Here is a 24,653-nt window from a genome sequence, read left to right on the forward strand (position 1 = left end):
AGGAATATACAGACAAAACTTACAATGTCAAAGCTAACAATAGATAAGCAATAGGGTTTATACCAGAAGTGAACGGCAAATTAATTGCAATGGAATTGGACACTGGTTCAGCTGTTTCAGCCATTGCATAAAAAGAGTTTGCATGACATTTCAAAGATACTAAACTGCAGATATCGAACTAAGAATTTATACCAGAAGATATATCTTCTGTGGGATATATAACAGTGGAATACAACAACCAACAAACCACATTGTATGTGGTTAAAAATGGGAGGACCAGTAAACATTGGTCATCATGGTTCACTGAGTCAACTATAACTTGAGAAGAGGATGTCAGTGAACAATGTGATCAGACAGAAATTACTTCTTGTACTTCCATTGTTTCTTCTTTGTCTTTCAAATACATTTCAGCTACTATTGGAGCCCAGGATCTATAGTTTGATGGTGTGCTTTCAGGCCAATTGAGCAATTTGGCACCTTGTTGGCTCTGAGGGAGTTTGGTGAGGTTTCGAGCAAAGTTTGTGGTCAAGAGGCCAAAAGCCTGGAGACGGGCACGAGGACATGATTGATTCTATTTCTTGCCAATCTCGCTGATTAAAGCTTCAAGGAAGATTGAAATCAACAAGAAAGTGAGTGAGAGTGGAAGGCAAGTGGGTGTTCAGTGCCATCTGCCTACAAGTGACTGGTCTCCTTCTCTGCTCCCTCTTGCCCGTTGCTGCTGGAGGATGGATCAAGGGCAAAATTTAATTGATGATGTTTATGTATTGGACTCTGTGCTTCAGGTTATGGTGTGTTTCTGCTTTCTCGTTGCTACATATTTTTTGTTCTGGCCAGCAGTCAACGAACAGTGCAGTGTGAGATTGAACTGAATTGAACTGAAACCGAACAGCCCTTCAACACACACAAAATGCTAAGGGAAATCAGCAGGCCAGGCAGCATCTATGGAAAAAGTACAGTTGACATTTCATGCTGAAACCCTTCAGCTGGACTGAAGAGAAAAAGCTGAGGAGTAGATTTTAAAAGTGGTGGGACGGGAGAGAGAAATACCAGGCGAGAGGTGAAACCTGGAGGGTGAGGGATGAAGAAAAGAGCTGGGAAGTTATTTGGTGAAGGAGACAGAAGGCCGTGGAAGAAAAAAAAATGAGGGACGCGAAGAGCAGAGATAAGGTGGGAGAGGGAGGGTTGGTGGGCATTACCAGAAGTTTGAGAAATCAATGTGTAAAAGGGGGTTTCTTCTTTTTCTTTGTTACTGCGTATGTTAATCAAAATGGCTTCTTTGTTTTGTTAAAAGTAGGAATGCTTCTTTGTTGCGAGAAAGTGCTGGAAACTTGTTTGGGTTAAAATTTACTGATAACGAGAATTGTATTCCTTTGTAAACCAATTGGGATTAATGTTGTTCTTTCTTCTGAGTCTGTAAGCTATTGTTGGCGGGCTTTTGGGGAGATCAGCGAGAGGGGAAGCGATGCTGTAAACTGGGCGAGGAATGGACCCTAAGCGGGGGTCCAAGGCCAGGAGGTACCCCGAAGAGAGGAGACGAAGATAGATGTGCTTGGTTGACCACTTCGGGTGGTCCTGAGCTGCGAGTCGAGGAGTTCAGAGGGGATCGAATGGTGGCCAGAAGACTTCAGTAATTGAGCTCCAACGGTTGTGCATGAAGTGGTTTGGACTTCGATAAGTTTGGTGCCTTTTCTTTATTTTCTTTTCCTTCATGTATACTGTATCATTATTAATTAGTTAGTTATAGTAATCTTTATAAACTGTAATCATTTAATTGCATATGGTGTCCTATTTGTTCTTTGGCGAGGTGGGGACATAACACAACATCCACACCAGCTGATTACCCAGTTTGGCGGGGCCGAAGGCTGCTCCCCCTAGACAAGAACGAACTGAGCGAGCCTGAGGTGACCCAGGGGGTTACAGATGTTTATGCCATCAGGTTGAACACCCAAACGAAATACAAGGTGTTGTTCCTCCAACCTAAGTGTGGCCTCTTCATGACAGTAGAAGAGGCCATGGCTGGACATATCGAAATAGGAATGGGAAGTGGAACTAAAATGGGTGACCACTGAGATACCCTGCTTGCTCGGGTGGATGAAGCATAGATGTTCGGTGAAGTGGTCTCCCAGTCTACATCAGGTTTCACTGCTATACAGGAATCCACACTGAGAGCACCAAACACAGTAAATGACTCCAACAGACTCACAGGTGAAGTGTCACCTCACCTGGAAGGACTGTTTTCAGCCTTGAATGGTAGTGAGGGAGGAAGTGTAACACTTGTTCTGCTTGCAAGGATATGTGCCAGGAGGGAACTCAATGGGGGGGGGGGGGTCGAATGGACAAGGAACAATCCCTGTGGAAAACAGAAAGTGCGAGGGAAAGATATACTTGGTGATGGGATTCCATTGGAGGTGGTGGAAGTTTCGGAGAATTATGTGCTGGATTCAGAGGCCAGTGGGGTGGTACATCAGGACAAGAGGAACCCGTTCCCTGGTGTGGTGGCAGGAAGATGAGGTTAGAGCAGATGTGCGTGCAATGGAAGAGATGCAGTTGAGGACAGTGTTGATGGTAGATGAAGGAAAGCCCCTTTCTTTGAAAAAGGAGAACACCTCCTTCATTCTAGAATGAAAAGTCTCATCCTGAGAGCATATGCGGCAGAGATGAAGGAATTGAGAGAAGGGGATGGGGTTTTTACAAGTAGTAGATTGGGACGAGATGTAGTCCAAGTAGCTGTGGGAGTCCATGGGGTTGTAATAGACACCAGTAGATAAGCTGTCTCCAGAGATGGAGACAGTGAGATCAAGAAAGGGAAAGGAAGTGTCAGAAATAGACCAGGTAAATTTGAGGGCATGGTAGAAGTTGGTGAATTCAGCATAGTTGCAGGAATCAACACCAATGCAGCTGTTGATCCCTGGACTGTTTTGCTGACTTTATAATTTGATGGTTTATATTCTGTGGTTTTTGTCCTTTTTTTTGCTGTTTATGCATTTTCTTTTGCACATTTGGGGTTTGCTGATGTTCTTTGAACAGGTTCCATGGTTTTCTTTGTTTTATAACTCTCTGTGAGAAGACAAATCTCAGGATTGTACACATACTTTGATAATAAAGTACTTTGAATCTTTGGATATTCAACCACAATTTGCATATCTCATTCTATGCAATGAAGATATCTGAAAGAAAATTAAGAAAGGTAGTTGATGATGCAACATCTGTCTCCACACTGTATACCATGAATCTTTGTCCAACATAGGACAAACAGGTGTTGGTGGCAACCTCTGTGCCTCTGGTTGGAATGCACATTGGATCAAAGAAGGACCATGCAGCTCAGAGGAAACGTGAAAGTGACAAAAGCAGTGGTCTGACTACAACAGTTTTTGTTGGCAACATATGTGAGAAAGCTTCTGGTATGTTAATCAGGCAGTTACATGCAAAACATAGCTTGGTTTTAAGCTGGAAGTGAGTTCAGGAGTGTTGCCAGCATTCATCTTTTGTGAGTATAAAGAACAAGAATCTACTCTGTGTGCATTAAAGTCATTGCAAGAACTTCAAGTGGGAGACAAAAAGCTGCTTGTAAAAGTAGATGCAAAGACTAGAGCCCAGCTAGATGAATGGAAGGCCAAAGATAAAGGAGTCAATAGAGTTACAAAAACAAAGGATTCATCGTATAATGTTGCGGATGAGGAAACAAAGAGTAGAGATCAGCTCTAAAGGGAGCAATAGAAGGATTAATAAGAGAATACTCCAGTGAAGTAAATGCACATTCCCAAGTTCAAGAAGCACAAACTAGAAGAAGAAAAAGGAAGCAGAAAGGTATCCAGGGCTGTTAGAGCCACTTCCTGTAGTCTCAGAATTAACTCCTGCAATCACCACAGAGAAGGCCTCAGAACCTGAGATTGTTTTCACAGCCACAAATCTCACCTGTCAAGCAGAGTGATCCCTCTTGCCAGGAAAGACGATATCCCACAAGAGTAAGAAAGCCTCCACAGTGATTAATCTTTCGGCCTGAATGGGATCATTTAAAATATGCTACGCTGTGGATGTCTGCATATAGTATCTGTATTGCACCATATATTATATATATAGTTAAGATGCATTCTCTGTTGAGTTGGAGTTTATAGCTAAGCAAGGAGGAGTGTTGTGCATTTAATATTACAATAATATTTGGGTAATCTTGTATATATAGGTTGATTAAGCATTCTTGTTCATTTAAATAATTCTTTACAGTTACATGTATAAATCTGTGAATTGTATACGTCATCATGCTGCTACATGATAGATTTAGATTAGATTTAGATTTAGATATGTGCGCACCTTGTTAAAGTAAACATGAAGTTAGACTACAACACACACAAAATGCTGGTGGAACACAGCAGGCGAGGCAGCATCTATAGGGAGAAGCACTGACGACGTTTCGGGCCGAGACCCTTCGTCTGCTCATGAAGTTAGACTCACATTTTGGACTCGTGCCTTCCTTTGAATTAGTTTAATGTTTTAAATTTACATAACATAACACATGCACTGAGTAATGTGGAATGCCAAATTATAGTAAAATTAGTTCTCTAGTTTCTTAATGTAGATTTGTTATGATATGAAAAAATTAATATATCCTTCATTCTTACACATTCATCATAAAAGAAACACTAATTTTCATGGTTTGAGTTGGATTCTAAGGACAATGTCAAACACATAATTTTTATCTTGTTACTTTAGAGCCCATCAAAAGTGCTTAAGTAAGTTAAGGTTATTTCCTACATACCACCATAGAGGAATGTACAGTAGTCCTGGAAGAGACAAGGCAAACAGTAACATCCGCCAGCTTCGTATGAAGTATGCAATCAAAGGTAGGAACATGTAGCCAATTGCATAAGAAATACAGAGTCCTAGTGTAGAGTAAATAACCCGAATAGATTTCCCAAGAACTTCAGATCCTGTAAGGAAAGTAAGCCAGGATGAGACCAATTATAATTTTGAATGATTCACAAATTTTATTTATAAAAAAGTACTTAAGAGGATAAAAAAGTAATCAGCGCTAGAACAAGGCCCCCTAAAAACCAAAGTAAAGATTGGAGATGGATAAGCTGCTCAATTAACTTTTCTCTTCTGTTTTTACCATGGAGAAGACTGAAGACAGAACATGAGGCAGCTATTGGGGCTAGAGTACAATAATGCAAAGGAGGTGCTTGGATTTGTAAAATGTTTGAAGGTAGATAAATCTCCAGGGGCTGATCAGGCCTATCCAAGAACACTGTGGGAAGCTTGAGAAGAATTGCTGAAGCTCTGGTTAAGGTATATACAAATTCACTAGTGATGGTGGTGTACGGGAAGAAGGAGGGAATCTACTATACTGTAGTGCCTTTATTTAAGAAGTATGGCAAAGGAAAACCTGTGACCAGTAACCCTAAGATCTAGTACGTTACTAGAGTGGATTCTAAAGGATAAGATATACGATCTAAATGCATTTGGAAAGACAGGGGTGGATTAGAGATCAATATCATTTTCATGGCTCTTTGTGTGGAAGATAATGTCTCATGAATTTGATTGAATCTTTTGAAGAAGTAACCAAGAAGATTGATGAATACAGGGCAGTGGATGTGGTCTATATGGACTTCAGAAAAGCCTTTGATATGGTAGACTGCTATGGAAATTTGGATCATATGGGATCCAAGGTAAGCTAAATAACTAATGGGTGGTGTCATTGACAATAATGATGGTTGTCAGGATTTACAGAGGGATCTTGCCTAGTTGGGTTGATGAATGGCAAAGGTAGTTTAATCCAGATGAGTCCTCAGTGTTCCATTTTGGGAAGACAAGTGAGGATAGGAATTTCACAACAAACTGTGAAATCTTGTAGAACAGAGAGACTGAGGAGTCCAAGTACATGGTTTCCTAAAAGGGTCATCACAGCTAAACAAGGTAGTGAAGAAGATTTTTTTTGCATTCTGGCCTTCAATCAGGACAGCGAGTATAGATGCTGGGATGTTATGTTGCAGTTGTACTAGACAGTCACAAGGCCACATTTGGAATATTGCATTCAGATTTGATCACCTTCCAGAGGAAATACCGGTATGCCATTAAACTGGAAAGAGTTTGAAGGATGTTGCTGGGATTCGAGGGTCTAAGTTCTGGAGAAGGGCTGAGCAGGTAGGGACTTCCTTCATTGTAGACTAGGAGGATAAGGATACATCTTATATAGGTGTATAAGATCATGAAGGATAGATAGGGAATGCACTTCGTCATTTTTCAAGAGCTGAGGAGTCTATAACTTGAGGACAGGTTTAAGACAAGATGGGATGGACATAATGGGAAGCTGAGAGGCAACCTTTTCACTCAGAGGGTGGTCGGTATACACAATGAAGCTGCCAGAGGAAACGATTGAAGCAGGTCCATTAACAACATTTTAAAAGTAGTTACAGTGGTACATAGATAGGAAAGGTTTTGAGGGATATGGCCAAACATGAGTAAATGAGGCTAGCTTGGTCAGCATGGACCAGCTGGGCTGAAGGGTCAGTTTCCATGCTTTATGACGGACTATTACAACTGCTTAATTAAATGAATTTAAAATTTAATGTCATACTAAGAAATAAGTCATTAAACATATCACTGAAATTGTCTGACAGTAAAGCAGGTACTTACCAATAACAAAGGCAGCTACATAGTTTGAAATCTGTCCAATACCCACAAAAAAATTAAGAAGGCAAAATATCTCCCAGTTTGGAGAGAACACCTGAATCATGGTGAATCCAGTCTGTACAGCCATGGTTCCAAACCAAACAGCCTTCCGCCCAAACCTAAAAATTAGAAAGTAAACTTCAGACCAACACATTATTTCCGTTAAATCCACTTTCTCTGTTGCCACTAATAGAGAAATAACAATAATCATGAACACAGAGCCACCATTGCATGTACTTGTACTCAGGCAGTGTGTCAGCACTGAGGGCAGCATATATCTACTCCAGCTTTGTACGGTTGATGAAGAGGATGTTGGTTTGCAGACTCTGCCATAAGTGCAACAGGAAGTACTGGAAAGGTCCAACAGGATGTGAACTAGTGAGGTGGGGCACTCTTTCGACTATTTATATCAGTTTCTGTGCTTTCTCTGAACAATCTAAAGGTTCTCACTGTCATCCCTAATGATTTAACTCTATTTTAAGTTGATCTGGGTCAGGATTGCTCAACCATAGAGAGGTCTGCCTGCCATTGGCCACGGGAAAGTGTTTAGTTACTTTTTCTGAATTATGGAGACATCATTGGATCATTTCGTTTGCCCACTGGTAATGCCTTGCCATGAAAGAGCTCAGAATCATGTATCAGAATCTGTTTCAGGAGTCTGGTGTTATAAATAATGTGGCCTGACTAGTAGATCTGAATGAATATAATGAAGTTCCCAGGGCTGAGGATTTTGTCCTAAGATAAAGAAATGATATTCATCTGCTTATTCTGCCAATGAATTTGGAAAAGTTTACATAGACAGAGTATTTTCTCTTTTGATTTATGGTACCAGCTAAAAGTCCATGGTTCAAAAATGTACAGAAGTGCAGAGTAGACTATAGGTCTAGTGCCAGGTTGGAGATATTTATCTTCAATGACATTCTCATTCTTTCTCTCCCTATTTTCATCTCTCTCCTTTGCCCAAAGTGTGCTTGTGTCATGAAGGTGACAGGAGATTCATTACCAAAGTTTGCTTTCACTTGAGAAGTGATATCCCAGAGCCTCCACATACATTTTGTTGACAAAAGGCAGAGTTGTACAGTGGAGGCTCATTTGTAGAGAGCATTTCACAGAAACCAACTTCCTTTCTGTTACTCCATCTACAGTATGCTTCTCACTGCCTCAGGATGAATATCCCGTCTGCCTCATGATGGATGGAATCAGTATTGGGATTTAGGAACAGCTCTTCATCAGTGAGAGAGCTGAGGCTAACCCTGTTGATGATAGAAGAGAGGCCCTTTTGTATTTATCATAGATAGATTTCTCTCCTTTCTTGGATATTTTGATAGCACATCTGAGGTCTCCCGACAAGTCCCTATCTTTCTAGACATAGAAGATAATTTTATAAGTTTGTGTTGGAAATTCCTCTCGGCCAATGTTCAGAATTTCAGCAGGGATATCGTATGCTCATAGCACATTGTCCTTTTCAGTTGGTGTATGGGCTTTTTAACTTGAATGTATGGTTATGTGTTGATGCATATTTTAGTGGCTGCATCCATTCATTAATATATTAATGTGTATAAATTATAAAATGTATATATACTTACACCAGAATCCACAAGCATATGCATTGATCAGGAAAGCATACTCAATTATTCATGGGTGAATCCACACACGACATATTTATAAGAAGCTCACCAGTGTACATAAATCCAAACATCTTGACATTTTATTGTAATTGTTGATTAATTATTTTATTTCTAAAATAAAATTTGTTTTGTAAAATTAGGGATAAGGGAAAGGAAGTAACATCACTAATTGTAGTAACAATAATTAAAATTTATTTCAGGAGTTCAAATAGATAAAAATAGTTTGATTCTTCTATTGTTACCAACAGAGTGATTTCACTTTTTGGAATATTCTAACAATAAAGTATAACATTTTTCACAAGCTTCCAAATGTTGAAAACATCCTCATTTCTTTAATGCACTGAAATCTCTTAAGTCATTATGTTTGGCATGTATACAGTATTTTACAATACGGAAGCTGGAAATCAGTCTGTAATGAACAAGCAGTTCATCAATTACTTATAATTAAATACCTAGTACAAGTGAGGATAGAATAACTCACCTGTCTGACAACTGGCCAGCGATAAAGGTGCCAACCAGCACTCCCAGGAAGAACACTGACATAGAAAAAGGTCCTTTCCAGTCATTGTTACACACCAAGTCCCACTGAAATGCAAGTACATTTTATTGCATGCTACCTGGGACAATTGCTAATTTATACAACATATTTCATTTCTGAAATAATTGACAGGCATGAATTTACTTCTGAAATATAGTCAAATGTTGTTACATACCTATTTGTTATATACCTCTGATAATTTTTGGAATAGTGTTATGGATATTTTTTCATTGACTGAAATATGGAGAAAGGTCCTGACCTGATATCTCATTTAAAAGACCATAAGCTATATGAGCAGAATTAGACCATTTGGCCCATCGAGTCTGCCTTGCCTTTTTATCGTGGCTGATCCATTTTCCCTCTCAGCGCCAATCTCCTGCATTCTTCCTGTCTCCTTCATGCTCTGACTAATCAAGAGTCTATCAACCTCTGCCTTAAGTACACCTAATGACTTGGCCTCCACAGCCACCTGTGACAATGAATTCCACAGATTTTCCACTCTCTGGTACAGAAATTCCTGCTCACCTCGTTTCTAAAGGAGGTATGTCATCATAATATTACAGCCTCAGAGCACTGCAACACTGAAGTAGACCCTTCAGTCTACCTAGTCTATGCCAAACTCTGACTCTGCCTCATCCCAAAACTCGCATATGGACCCTCCACACCCCTCCCATCCATGTACTTAACCAAATTTCTCTCAAACATTGAAATCAAACCTGCATCCACAACTTCTGTCATCTCATTCCATACTCAACACTGCTCTCTGAATGAAGAAGCTCCCCTTCAGGTTCCCCTTAAACATTTCAACTTTCACTCTTAACCTATGATCTCTAGGGGTTAAAGGCAAAACGTTTCAGGGGAACTTGAAACTGAAAGAATTAAGCTATTCTTTTAGACTAAATTACGTGCACAATACAAATTATACAGTTGTCCTTGTCTTAGCATTCTGAGTCAGAGAATATTTATTCTACCAATTGAGCAATGCCAAGATATGACATGGAAATAAGTGAAGAGTCCACTTATCTCATCAATTTTTAAGTCCATAAGCAACATTGGAATGCTTTATGAAAATTTAAAATCTATAGATGCTGGAAATGTGAAGAGAAAAAAGAATCATTTTGGAAACATACCGCTTGCAGCACTTTCAAGCTTTCATTTTAAATTATTATGAATTTAACACAATATGTTTAATCTGTTGACTTTGCCTACCTGGCAAAATCTGATAAGATGAGTCCAATTTGAGTTATGACAGGTATGCATTTTCAAAAATATTTGGGCTTGGGTAATAATGCGTAATGCTATTCAGTGCTTTTTCCAGATTAACTTGACTTGGTGCAAGGGTAATGTCTGGTAGGGCACTGAGCCATGGAGCAATTGAAGAACTTGACCCACGATGGGAGCGGGATTTTAAGGTGCTGATTTTAAGTTTGTAAGGCAAGGGGTGTACAATGATACCCAGATTTGGAGCATCAATTCATATCGGTCACAATTAGACAGAACAGAGAGTTTGGAAGGAATTCCACGCAGTCACCAGAATAATTTTTTTTTTCCGTAGACAGTTGTCAAGTTTGAATCTGAATTAAGTTTTGGGTATAATATTCCATAAATGCCTACACAGGATTGGAGAGTCAAGATTACTTTTTTCATTATTTTCCCCTCCTCTTTCTCACCTCTGCTGAAAATTAATTTCCAGCTCCAAGTTTCTCTCTGGTAGGTTGTTCATCTGTCCATTGAAAGGGAGAACCATTAGAACCTAACAGAGTTCAGTAACCTCTCTCTGCTTTGAGTGGGGCTAAGCAACGTACTTCCATCTTCTTAACTGAAGTTGTAGGTGGAAAATGAAATAAAGAATGCTGTTTAGCTTTTTCCATCTTATTTACATTTTTAGCATTCAACTTGTAGCAGTCCCTGGCTGGAACTTCCAGTCTCCCTTCTCTGGCAAAGTTTTGGGTATGTCATATAAAATGAGTTGGAGCATGTATCTTTGTTCCTATATTCTCTGCTTTGCATTAAGAGGCACAGAAAGGAATAAAACAAGTACCAGTTAATAATAAAAGCATTTAAGTTTTTTTTTGCTAATCTAATAAAATCTGTTCCATATGTCTGCATATCTGTGTGAAAAACAATTCTTCTCAACTCATCTCACTTGAAACTTGAAGTTTGCTTTGTGGCATTTTAAAGACTTGGATCATATCCCAGATTACTATTGTTTCTGCCACTGAAAACAAGTTCAGCCTCTGAATGTGTGGCTGCTTCGTAACATAAAGATTTCATACATCTTAGATAGTATTAAAGATTTACCATATAGCTTACATTATAAAAGAATAATGAATGCAAGACAATAATTCTCATAAAAGTATTTGATGACTAAATATCAAAACTGAATTACTGTTTTAAAATGTAGCTGGAAAGAGAAACCACTGCTAAATGAGAAGGGACAGGAAGGTGTTTGGGCAAGCATACTACAAAGGAAAGTGGAGGACAGTCACAGCATGATCACACAAGTACTATTGTTACAAAGCACTGCAGGGTTATTTCCATTCAGATGTAACTGTAAAGCAATTGCTTCTTTTGCTGGTGGAATCTATTGCAGAATCACTAACAATATAGAAGTCCCACTCAAAGGTTAAGGTGTTTATATATATTTATTAAATATTGTGTAAAATGTCATTTTAAATTAAAGATACTGTTTTTAAGGTAACATGAATTTAGATTGGTCTTAGATTGGCACATGGATGATAGAAAATGGAGGGCTATGGAGGAGGGAAGTGTTAAATTGATCTTAGAGTAGGCTAAAAAGTTGGCATGATATCATGGACTGAAGGTCCTGTACTATGTTGTGATATTCCATGTTCTATGTTCTTTTAGAGTGCTAAATATATCACAAAGTACGTTAGGTTCCAAACTTCGCCATTGTCTTCTTTGACAAATATATGTGCTTGAACAATCAAATACTTCCTGGTACAATTCTGATTAACTTTCACCATGCATGGGGTTTGCTTAGCATTTACTAAAACACAGTGTTGATTTTCAATCTCATTACGTAACATTGTCATATTACTGAAAGGGCATGCAGACTGTTTCATGGTAGCAGTACAGTGTAACTGTTCAAGGTGAAAGCAGAAATCCTGCAACAATTTATTGAACTAGTTGGAAATAAAGAAATGAGGTAGATTCTAGAAAACTTCCATTTCATAAGGCAGAATTAAGAGGTACCATTGAGTGTTTTGTAGCCAATAAATGTAAATAATTTCAACATGCCCTTTTGTTGGCAGCCTGTTGGTAAGTTACTCTGTGAAAATGATCACTGCACATGTCGTGGTCAGTCAGAGCAATTTTTCAAAAGGAACCTTAAAATAGTAGTAACTATAAGAGAGAGCCAAGAATGGAGGATCTTTACCAAGGACAGAGGAGCAGTAAAGGGCACATTAAATGAATTCTCATCTGGAGCAATCTGTGAAGTGATTCTGCTGACTCCATCCACACATCATCCAGTCCCTTCTCGCTGCTACACCAGATCAACAAGTTGAAAAACCTAAGATCTCTGAAATAGATAATATCACTCTTGAAATTTGGGGTTGGCTTCAATTGATGATTTCTCTCTTCTAGAAAACTTCAGAGATACCATTTTCATGATTTTCTTGAAAGGGAAACAAATCTTTCTGTAATAACTATAAACACAAGAGATTCTGCAGCTACTAGAAATCCAGAGCAACACACAAAATGCTGGAGGGACTCAACTGGTCAGGCAGCATCTATGGAGTGGACCAAACAGTCAATGTTTTAGGCTGAGATCCTTCTTCAGGACTGGAAAGGAAGGGGTAAGTAGTCAGAATAGGAAGATGGGGAGAGGGAAAGCAGTACAACCTGGCAGGTGATAGGTAAAGTCAGGTGGGGGAAAGGTGTAATGAAGTGAATGAAGAGGAGTTAGGTGTTAGGCTGGTCTAGGTCTGCACTTCGTGCTCTGTGTTTGAAAGACAATGATGTGGACGTGCAGCAAAAGACTCCCATGGATGGATGTCAAGCCGGCAAGTGAAGTGGACAGTGAAGAAAATGGCTGGTGTCCCTCCACCCCCCACCCCCCACCCCCCCATTCGATGAGTTCCCTCAGGTCAGTTGGTCCTAGGATTAGAGGTTCATTTATACACACCTGAACCTTCACAGTACTCGGGTTGAGAATTCCAACGATTCCCTGCCCTTTCAGTGATGAAATGTCTTCCAATCTCAGTCCTGAGTGGTTGCTGTCCCATTCAGGAGTAAGGTAAAATTGCGTGATATCTGGTTCAAGATAACCCAGACCAGGGAAACATCACCTGACTTCTGGCGTGTCAAGCCAGGCAAGAGCTTTATATGCTTCAGTGACATTGTCTCTCAGTCTTTTAAATCTCTCCTCATTGGTTAATCCCCCCAACCGAAGTGACAATCTAGAAAACCTCGGTAACACTCCCTCGATTGTATTCATATCCTTCTATAGCCAGGGAGATCAAATTAATACAGAATATTCCAGATGTAGTCTGATGAGGACCTCACATGACTTCACTGGGATATCTTTACTTTTGTGCTCAAATTCTCTTGCAATCAAGTCTAATATACCATTATCCTTCTTGGTTAATTTGTTGACCCTGAAAATGGAGATGAGAGGGCATAAAAGAGAGAGATATACCAACTAGTTGAGTGGTGTCACAGCAAAAACCTTGCACTCAATGTCAGTAAGACCAAAGAGCTGATTGTGGACTTCAGAAAGGGTAGGAAAGGGAACAGGAACCAATCATCATGAAGGGATCAGAAGAAGGCAGAGTGAGCAAATTTCAATTTTCTGGGTCTTAATATCTCTGAGGATCTAACCTGGCCCCAATATATTAATGTAGCTATAAAGAACGCAGCTATATTTCATTAGGAGATTGAGGAGATTTGGTTTGTCATCTAAAACACTGGAAAACTTCTGCAGATACACCATGGAGAGCAATCCGATAAACTGCATCACCATCTCTTGGGGGGGGGGGGGCTACTGCTCAAGATCGAAAGAAGCTAAAGAAAGTTGTAAAATTAGTCAGCTCCATCATGGGTTTTAACCTCTGCAGTATTTGAAACATCTTTGAAAAAAGTTGACTCAGAAAGGTGGCGTCCATTATTAAAGACCCCCATCATCCAGGACATGCCCTCTTCTCATTGTTGTCATCAGGAAGGAGGTACAGAAACTAGAAGGTACACTCTCTGTGATTCAGGAACAGCTTCTTCTAAATGGACATTGAACCCATTAACATTACCTCACTTTTTTATTATTTTGGTTTTAGCACTATTTTAATTTACCTATTTAATATACAAATATATATACCTACTGTAATCCTTTTTTTTTCAACATTACATTGGACTGCTGCTGGTAAGTTAACAAATTTCATGACATCTGTCGCTGATATTAAACTTGATTCTGATTCTATTAAGCTTTAATGACTCAACCACAAGAATCTCCAGGACCTTCTAAATACCAATATCTTCAATCATTTAGTATTTAAAAATTATTCTGATGTGTATGACCTCATTAATTTCCACATTCTTCATATGCCATCTGCAAAGCCACACTAATTAATTTAGGACGTCTGCATTACCAATAACCCACGGTGCATCTTCTTCATAGCTCCTGCTGTATCCAGCTTTGTATCATTAGTGAACTTGTACATATTATACTTGGCCCCCTCATCCACAAAACTGATACAGGTTGTGTGTCCCATCAGTTTCTGTGAAGCTGATTTGTCATACCCTTCCAAATGATAAGTTATAACTAATCTTTGTTTTCTTTACTGTTTAACTAATCCTTAAATATCACAGCATGCTCATCTATCCCATATGTTGTAATTATGTTAATAACATCTTGTTGGTACTTTATTGAAAGTTGAAGTATCTCACATTACCTATTCCACTAGATTTGATTTAGATTATCAAAATACTCCAACAAATTATTTAATATTAAAGTTGAGCAATTTTTTCATTTATTTTGCAAGTGCTCTGCCTTAATAATGGATTATAGAAGTTTCCCTGCTTGAGATGAATACAGATAAAACTACTTTGCACATCAGATAGCATCTGCTGAGGGAAAAATAACTTAATACATAACGCATGTAATAATGAAAAGTAAACTAATCTGAACTCTTTTCTAACACTAATGCAAAATTAAGAAAAGATACACATGACTCGATCTGTTAAATCATCCAACTCAAAAGTATTAACACATTCCCTACCCTATCTTGCTCCCATTGTGATAGTTTATTCCTTCACATTCTAGGACTTAAATGAAGTTTTTCTGAAAGGCTGGACAATGGCTGCAAAATAATTGCCCATTGTGGATTTCAAATGTTTCTTACCTAGGACAAAAATATGTAAGAAACAGAATCTTCATAGTCTGGATGGTGCAGTTGGAATAGCTGGCAACATTGTCAAGGACATTCAGTGCTAGAGATAGGTGTTCTTCTGTGGGGATCAGGTTACACATGACAGAAAAGAGAACATAGTGCAATGGGGTAATGTCAGATATCAAGTCATGGAGTTATAGAGCAATACTGCCTGGATACAGGCCCCTCAGCCCAATAAGTTCATACCAACTATAATACCCATCCACAAACATACTGATCACGTCTTGTGTATGTGCATCCAAATCACTGATATATATAAACAAATAACCCAACACCAACCCCTGTGACACAGCACTAATCATTGGCCTCCATTCCAACAAACAACCTTCAACCATCACCTGCTGCTTCTCACCTTCAAGCCAGTTTTGAATCCACCTGACTACTGTAGCTCTCGCTGGATTCCATGGATCCTAACCTGCCAGAACAGCCTACCATGCGGGACCTTGTTGAAGGCCTTGCTGAGGTCCAATAGAAAATGTCCACTCTTCTAGCTTTCTCTCCCTCATATGACTTCCACAAAATACCAATTATTCAGAGATTTCTAGATCATCAAATAGACAGCTGCCTGTGGCTTGTCTTACAACCTGTTATAAATAAGTTGTCCTTTGGCTCGGCATAATCCTCTGCAATCTCAATGTAACTGCCTGAGTCACAGTTGGGGACTTTTTTGGACTCAATTAGATATGAAGACTGGAAAGGAACTGCATGCTTTCCTAATCACCCACTTACAACTTAAAACTAACAAAGAGGATTTAAAAAATCATGATCTTAACTGTTAATATTTCCACACAAGAATTAATGGATGAATTGTATTTTTGTAATCAGCAGCCTTTGTTCTAAATTTATAAAGCCTTTCATGTTTAATCCCCAGATTATCCGAAACTCGGAATGACGCATGCCAACATTCCAATGGAAAATATCAAGCTATTAAGTTCTGAAGTTAATTAATTTATATCATATAACACCTTGGTTATAATTACATTGCATGAAAATATTTAAGATCCAGCAAATTAGACCCCTTAGTGTGTACTTAACAAAATCAGAGCATTTCAGTTTCTGCACAATATGCAATATCCCTAAAGAACAATAATAGTGCCAGCAGGTGGAACAGAGTTATTTTATTAAGTAAAGCTTTTCAGACCATTCATTCCTTAAAATTGTTTCAAAAAGTAGTATCTGTAATTATACATTGTATTAAAATAAATCATAGTCATGGTACAGAAAGACTGGCATTTATTGTTCATTTGCCATTCTCTGATGACTCAGCAATAGTTGGGTGTATAAAGGGAGGACAGGAAGATGAATACAGGGCCCTGGTGGAGGACTTTGACAAATGGTGCAAGCTGAATCATCAGCAGCTCAACATCAGCAAGACAGAGCAGATGGTGATGGACTTTAGGAAGACTAAGCCTGCATTGCTTCCTGTTACTATTGATGGTGAGGACATGGATATGTGAAGGCCTACATGTACTTGTGGGTGCACATGGATGACAGACTTGAGTGGAGTACCAACACAGAGGCTGTGTACAAGGGCCAGACTTGGCTCTACTTCCTGAGGAGACTAAGGTCCTTTGTACTATGCAGTCCTCTCCTTTGAGCCAGTACAATCTTCTACGCGGTGGCATGCTGAGGCAATGGCATCAACACAGGTGATGCCAACAGGTTCAATAAACTGATTAGAAAGGCTGGTCCTGTTATAGGAGTCAAAGTGGGCACACTGGACACTGTGGTGGAACAAAGGACCTCATGGAAAATCCTGGCAATTCTGGACAATGTTAAACAATTCTGGATAAAGGCACACTTGAAGTGTTGGACAAGGAGTTCAAAGAGTTAGGATTAGTAACACTGAAAAAAAACTATAATTGTCCCAGATAGAATAATGTGTCTCTTGCTTTGGAAGAAGCATTAGAATCGTCTGACTGAGAAACTAAATGAATTTTGTTGATTTACATACTATGGCCACCAGATACCTGTGGTGGAGAAAACAAATGTTTAGGATGGTTGATCAGGTTATATGCTTTGTCACGGATGATGTCGAGCTTCTTGAGTGTTATAACAACTCACCCAGGCAGATAGAAAGTGTTCCGTCAAGCAACTATCTTTATTTAAATGTTTTAAGGCATTTATATTTTCTTTAATTTACCTTGTGGTTTATGTATAATAGAAAGGCCTTGTGGTATCAAAGTGAGTAACTTGCTCCAGGATATCCAAATTCAACTCACAGCCACAATAGTGCTGGTCCGTTTAACCTTCCCGTCAATGGTGATCTTCAAGTTGGGAATTCCATTAATGGTAATTCCATTAAATGACAAGGGTAGATGACTAGTTTAGGATGGTGGTGAATATTGGTGGCTTGCGTTGAGGCATTTGGTGGTGTAGTGTTTGCTGAGCTTGGCAATTAGCTTGCAGATGTTTCATCACCAGTTAAGGTGACATCATCAGCGTGAGTTGTTAGTTTCTCTCCGGGAGTGCTAGTGTTTATATAGCCTGTCCATTCACTTGCCCCAGTCCTGATTGGCTACCCTTCAGTTGATCTTTGAATTCTATTAACTTGGGTTCCTTTGGCTCTAAAGAGACCCTTGTTACAAGGATTAGCCCTTGGAATAATGGTCAGGGAGGCACAGAGAGAATATGTAATTACTGACAACTACCTTTATTGTCTTCCATCAGTTTTCCTGACCTTCCATGAACAGTCAAAGAATAGAAAAGATAATACCAGTTTAAAAGAAGACCTTACTGGCCACACGTTCTTTGTAATCCCATTTCAAATCTCTGTGGGAACCTCACATCCATGATAGTGAATCTCCTACAGAATCATTGTTTCCAGCGCACACAAAGCACCTGCTTTTATATCCATTTCTTAACAATTCAAACATTGCATTCCAGTGTCATGTGCCTGACCTTTAACATCTTTTTCACTGGCTCCACTCTAAGCCAGCATTCAGTTATTGCCCCCTTCCCAGCAAGGGATGAATGGTAATCTATGGCCCTTCGATCTTAATCAACAACCAGCTTGAATCATGTAGGGTTATTACAGAGCCCAACAGTCACAAACTTGCATGTTATATCCAACCAAAGAAAACCTCTCAAATAACTTTTTATTTGGGAATGATCCCTGGTTCAGCAGATGACCTGGAGCATAATTGTGTCGATCTTAAAACACTGATCAAAACAAGTGACTTTAACTCACAAAATGAAGAACACAGAGCCTCTTCATAAAATGGCAGCCTCCATCTACAAGCACATGGCAAGTAAAAGACAATTTTTCTGTCAGCTTCCACTGTCTTTGATTCACTCAAATTCACTGATTGGTAGGCTATTGTTCTTTCTGGCCAACATCCTGCATCATAACTATAATTGTAAAGGGGAAATAGCATAGAGATGAGAGGTAGGTGATAGGTGGAATCAACTTTGGGGAGGGGAAGAGAGCAGATTGAGGGGTAGATGACGGCTAGAAAGAAACAGGTGGAGGGCGTACAGTTGTAAAACTGGAACTGATGAGTGATGCACAGATAAGGAGAGACTAAAAGGGATAAAAAGAAAAATGGGACAGCATATCACTGGGAGAGTGGAGCATGGATGACTAACAGCCAACTGAAAAGCTTGAGCATGTAGATATTAAGGAAGAGGATGTGCTGGAGCTTTTGGAAAGCATCAAGTTAGATAAGTCACTGGGACCAGACGAGATGTACCCCAGGCTACTGTGGGAGGCAAGGAAGGAGATTGCTGAGCCTCTGGTGATGATCTTTCCATCATCAGTGAGGACAGGCGAGGTTCTGGAGGATTGGAGGGTTGCGGATGTTGGTCCATTATTCAAGAAAGAGAGTAGAGATAACCCAGGAAATTATAGAGCAGTGAGTCTTACTTCAGTGGTTGGTAAGTTGATGGAAAAGGTCCTGAGAAGCAGGATTTATGAGAGGCATAATGTTATTAGGAATAGTCAGCATGGCTTTGTCAAAGGCAGGTTGTGCCTTATTAACCTGATTGAATTTTTTGGGGATGTGATTAAACACATTGATGAAGGTAGAGCAGTAGATGTAGTGTATATGGATTTCAGCAAGGCATTTGATAAATACCCCATGCAAGGCTTATTGAGAAAGTAATGAGGCATGGGATCCAAGGGGACATTGCTTTGTGGATTCAGAACTGGCTTGCCCACAGAAGGCAAAGAATGGTCATAGATGGGTTATGGAGGTAATCAGTGGTGTGCCTCAGGGATCTGTTCTGGGACACTACTCTTTGTAATTTGTATGAATGACCTGGATGAGGAAGTGGAGGGATGGTTTAGTAAATTTGCTGATGACACGAAGGTTGGGGATGTTGTGGACAGCGTGGAGGGCTGTCAGAGTTTACAGCAGAACATTGATAGGATGCAAAACTGGACTGAGAAGTGGCAGATGGAGTTCAACCCAGATAAGTGTGAGGTAGTTTATTTTGGTAGGTCAAATACGATGGCAGAATATAGTATTAATGGTAAGACTCCTGGCAGTGTAGAGGGTGAGAGGGGTCTTGGGGTCCGAGTCCATAGGACACTCAAAGACGTTGTGCAGGTTGATTCTGTGGTTAAGAAGGTATATGGTGTGTTGACCTTCATCAGTTATGGGATTAAGTTTAAGAGCTGAGAGATAATGTTGCAGTGATATAGGACCCTAGTCAGACCCCACTTGGAGTACTGTGCTCAGTTCTGGTGGCCTCACTACAGGAAGGATGTGGAAACCATAGAAAGGGTGCAGAGGAGATTTACAAGGATGTTGTCTGGATTGGGAAAAGTTTGAGTGAACTCGGCCTTTTCTCCTTGAAGTGATGGAGGACGAGAGGTGACCTGATAGAGGTGTACAACATGATGAGAGGCATTGATCGTATGGATAGTCAGAGACTTTTTCCTAGGGCTGAAATGGCTAGCATGAGAGGGCACACATTTAAGGTGCTTGGAAGTAGGTACAGGGGAGATGTCTGGGGTAAGTTTTTTACACAGAGAGTGGTGAGTGCATGGAATGGGCTGCCAGCAGTGGTGGTGGAGGCAGATACAATAGGGTCTTTTAAGAGACTCCTTAATAGGTACATGAAGCTTAGAAAAATAGAGGGCTATGGGTAACCCTAGTTAATTTCTATGGTAAGGACATGTTTGACACAATTTTGTGGGCTGAAGGGCCTGTATTATGCTGTAGGTTTTCTATGTTTCTATGAAGAGACAGAGGCTGGAAGGTGATAAGTGGAAACAAGACACTGCAGGTAATTAAGGATTAAGGTAGGTGACAATGGAACAATATGGGGGAAGGGAGGGCAAGAGGATGTATGAGAGCAGATCGAACTAGTTTGAAGGAGGAAATAAAAGATCCAGTAAGTATAGTGTGTGAATGATCGGCAGGTGGAATACGATGGGAAAGGGGAACAAAACAGGGTGATGAGTGGAGGAGGTGGGAGCAGCATTGATAGGACAGATCATAGACCCACATGAGAGATAAAAAGCACAGGGCTGTGGTTTACCTGAAACTGGAAAATTAATTGTTCAAAATTCACAAACTCACCTCCAAACTCCTAGACGTATGACACTTCCTTGTTGAACTGGATCTTTGATTTCCTGATCAACGGACTACAATTGGGAATAGGCAGCAACACCTCTGCCATGATTATCCTTGCTATCGGTGCACAGCAAGGATTCAACCTCAGGCCCCCACTCTGCTCCCTATCACACACTACTAAAAGGATTCTGCTCTGACTCCATCTACAAGTTTACAGGTTGCACCATCATATTGGGCTGAATCTTGAAAATAAAGAGAAACTAGAGAACCTTGTGACATGGTGTCATTACACTAACCTTTCCCTTGATGTCAGTAAAACAAAAGAGCTGATGATACACTTCAGGAGGTGGAACTGTGTACACCGTCCTGCTTACATCAATAGTGCTGAAGTGGAGATAGATGAGAGTTTCTAGTTTCTCGGAGTAAACGTTACTGAGATCCCGTTCTAGTCTAACCATATAGACGCTATGCACAAGAAAGCGCACCTTCACCTTTACTTCATCAGGAGATTAAAGAAATTAGGCTTATCTCCATTGACTTTCATCAAGATTTATTGATGTGCCATGAAAAGCATTCTATCTGGAAGCATCACAGCTTGGTATAGTAACTGCTCTGACAGAGATGGCTACAAAAAGCACAGCTTTGGACTCAGCTCAGCATATTACGGAAACCAGCGTTCCCTACATGGACTCGATGTATAATTCTCAGTGCCTCAGTAAAGCATCCAACATAACCAAAGACTCCTCCCATGCTGGACATTCCACCCCCCCCCCCCACTGGGCAGAGGGTGGCACAGTAGCGTAGTGATTAGCACAATGCTTTACAGTACAGGCAACCAGGTTCAATTCCTGCTGCTGCCAGTAAGGAGTTAGTACATTCTCTCTGTGACCATGTGGGTTTCCTCCGAGTGCTCCATTTTCCTCCCACAGTCCAACGACGTACTGGTTGGTAGGTCATCGGTCATTGTAAATTGTCCAGTGATTAGGCTAGGTTTAAATCAGGAGGTTGTTGGGCACTGCAGCTCGAAGAGTCAGCATGGCCGACTCTGTGCTCTGTCTCAATAAGTAAATAAAAAAAGACACAAAAGACTGAAAGCTTGTACCACTAGGCTTAAGGGCAGCTGGTACCCCACTGTTATAAGACTACTGAATGGATCTGCTGAATTATAAAATTGACTACCTCACAACTTACCTCATCATGTCCTTGCCCATGATTGTCTACCTGCACTGCGCTTCCTCCGTGACTGCAACATTATGTTTTGCTTTCTGTTATTGTTTTCCCTAGTACTATCTCAATACATCGATGTGATGAAATGATCTCTACGGAGGACCTACAAAATTCATATGACAGTAATAAACTAACTTATCCATTTGCCATACCACTGAGTCTACCCAGGCGGAACACGAGGTCCAGTTTGCATTTGATCTTACCATGGCAGTGGAGAAGACCAAGAACAGACAAGTTGGTGTGAGAATAAGAAGAGGAGTTGAAATGCCATGTGATGAGGAGGTCAGGATGGCCATAGCAGACAGAGAGTGGGTATTCCACAAAACAGTCCCCTCGTTCGAATAAACTCCTCTTGGGCTTTCAGCTGGGTACAGGTATCAATTATAATCGAGGTTTTGATGACAAACCCTGTCAAGAAGATGGAAGACTTTGTCATCAAAACATTGGTTATAATCAATACCTGAAATTGGTTGGAAGCCCGAGGAGAGTTTATTGGTCATATATGCCGGGAAAGCACCAGATCCTTTTTCAGTCCTCTAGTTCATTATGCGACTCTTGTTTGTGTTTTACATGGTGGAGGATGTGAATTTGTTAGTTCCTCCAGAGAAGTAGTCCACCTGTTGCTATAGTGCTGCCTACTGAAGTTCCGCTGGGTAGCCATGGAGGTGAACATAGTTAGTGATGTGAGAGGATAGACACTAATGAAATGGAATGGTTAGTCTTCCAAAGTGTGGCTCCATGAATATTGTCAGAGCAGTAAATATCAGGACAACTTGATCATATTTTACCACTTTTTTCCCCTTTGCCTTGCAAATGATAGAGGCTTTGGACTGAGGTGACCATTCGCCACAACATACCCAAACAGACTAAAGAATACCACAAACGTGGGTGCAGAACTTTGTTGCAGGAAACATTCAAGATCTGAAATTAGAATAAAATAATACTTTCGGGACTGGATGAAATCCAAACAAAATAATCAACAGCATTAGTATGACAGGGAACACGGATTAAACATTTAAAAGTACCTGTCCGGAGGCCGTATTAACAGGTACAATATTTCAATTAAATTGCATCTGTCCTTTTTATTCATCACAAATCGACACCGTTACAACTATCTTCACAAACTACGCTCGGGCTAACTCTTGCCGGGGACGGTACCTCGGTGACGATAGTGGAGATGTACTGCTCCTTACTGTACTCCCATCCATCCAGACACGGTTCCTGTTCGATCTCAGACATGTTGAGGAAATCTGGGTCGGGGAATGTCTGCGAAAGGTTCAGTATCACGTCCAGCCGGTACCGAGTGCACTTGCTGCGCTGCAGTTGAGCCCCTTCTACCAGGGGAATCGTCCTGTCCCTCCACGCATCGCTGAGATTAAGGTTCCCGGGAACGAGGCAGCGATGCTCAGGTACATCTCCGACGAAAACTATGGAAAGTCCGCAGAAACCGTTGGGTAAAATGCTGACACTCAAAAGAAAGAAGATAAGTCTCTGGTACGGTCCCCATTCTCCCAGGAAAGCAGTCACTTCATCGTAATCCCGCATGGTAATTGCAGTGGCAGAGCCGGTGGCGACTTCCTTGCCGAGACTGAGCATTGACCGATGGTAGGCGGATCCGAAGTTTGCTTTTCTAAAGCCCGATAATTCTGCACCGTTACAACCTATACATAGAAACTCAATATTGAAAATGCAGCAGTCCCACCCCCAGTCCCGAAATCGTACAATACAAAGCGTGACGGCAAATGCGCCGGCAAGAATGTGGTCAGTAGGGATCCCATGAAAAGAAGAATTTAGCAGGATTCGACGTGGTGACGTGATGAGAAACTGCACTCTGAGAAACTTTCACATTTCATGTCGTTTTAATGGATTCATCTGGTAAAAGTTAGTCAGGGCTGTTGGCGCTTAGACTCAACAACATCCTCCTGTAAGGTTCGACCATATGGGCGCCTCTCGAGTTGATAACTATCCGGACTTGCTCATGAATCCACAGATCAAATTCCAAGAGCAATCTGTGGGGTGGTCATTTAAATTATTAGCATTGTTTTTGCTTGGGTCACTTTAACGAGTTAAAACGGAAGATTACAGAATGAAGTCCGGTCACCGTCGTTTAGGGCAACACGGTAGCACGGCGGTCAGTTAAGGCTTTATATCGTCACCGACTGTGGTTCATTTCCATCTGCAGTCTGTGAAGAGTTTGTACGTTGTGACCAGAAGCATGGGCACACTTGCAGACTGTCCCCAGCAGAGTTTTGGATTGTGTTGGTCATTGATACCGAGAATGCATTTCACTGTAAGTTTTAATGTACATGTGAAAAATAAAACTAATCTTTAGGGCTAAACGGTAGCCTAGCAGTTAGGACAACACTATTAATAGTACCAGCAACCTGGGTTCAATTCCCATTACTGTCTGTAAGGAGTTTGTACTTTCTCCCTTTGACTGTATGTGTTTCCTCTGCCTGTTCCCGTTCCCTCCCACATTTCAAGCTGTACCTGTTAGTAGGATGATGCACCATCAATAACTCTCGGAGACGGGAGGCAAACGATAGGCTTTTATTAGCTGCAGGAGACCACCACACAACATCCTGGAGACTGAGAGAGGAGCAGTGCCTCCAATCTCCTTTATACAGGGGTCTGCGGGAGGAGCCACAGGAGCAGTCAGCAGAGG

The 24,653-nt window shown here is 40.6% G+C and overlaps 1 protein-coding gene across 1 annotated transcript in view; it reads right to left on the reverse strand.

Moving 5' to 3' along the window:
* The window catches only part of LOC140739173 (organic cation/carnitine transporter 2-like), a 57,093-nt gene extending 33,380 nt beyond the window's left edge, over positions 1–23,713 (reverse strand). The window contains exons 1-4 of the mRNA XM_073067208.1: positions 23,147–23,713; positions 8,776–8,879; positions 6,631–6,785; positions 4,754–4,925 (exon numbers count right to left, since the gene is read on the reverse strand). Of these exons, the coding sequence (XP_072923309.1) occupies positions 4,754–4,925; positions 6,631–6,785; positions 8,776–8,879; positions 23,147–23,584 (869 nt within the window). The 5' untranslated portion in view covers positions 23,585–23,713. The remainder of the gene's footprint in view (positions 1–4,753; positions 4,926–6,630; positions 6,786–8,775; positions 8,880–23,146) is intronic.
* Between the last annotated feature and the right edge of the window lie 940 nt (positions 23,714–24,653).

This window comes from Hemitrygon akajei, chromosome 15 (genome assembly GCF_048418815.1).
Source record: "Hemitrygon akajei chromosome 15, sHemAka1.3, whole genome shotgun sequence".
NCBI classification, from domain to species: Eukaryota; Metazoa; Chordata; class Chondrichthyes; order Myliobatiformes; family Dasyatidae; genus Hemitrygon; species Hemitrygon akajei.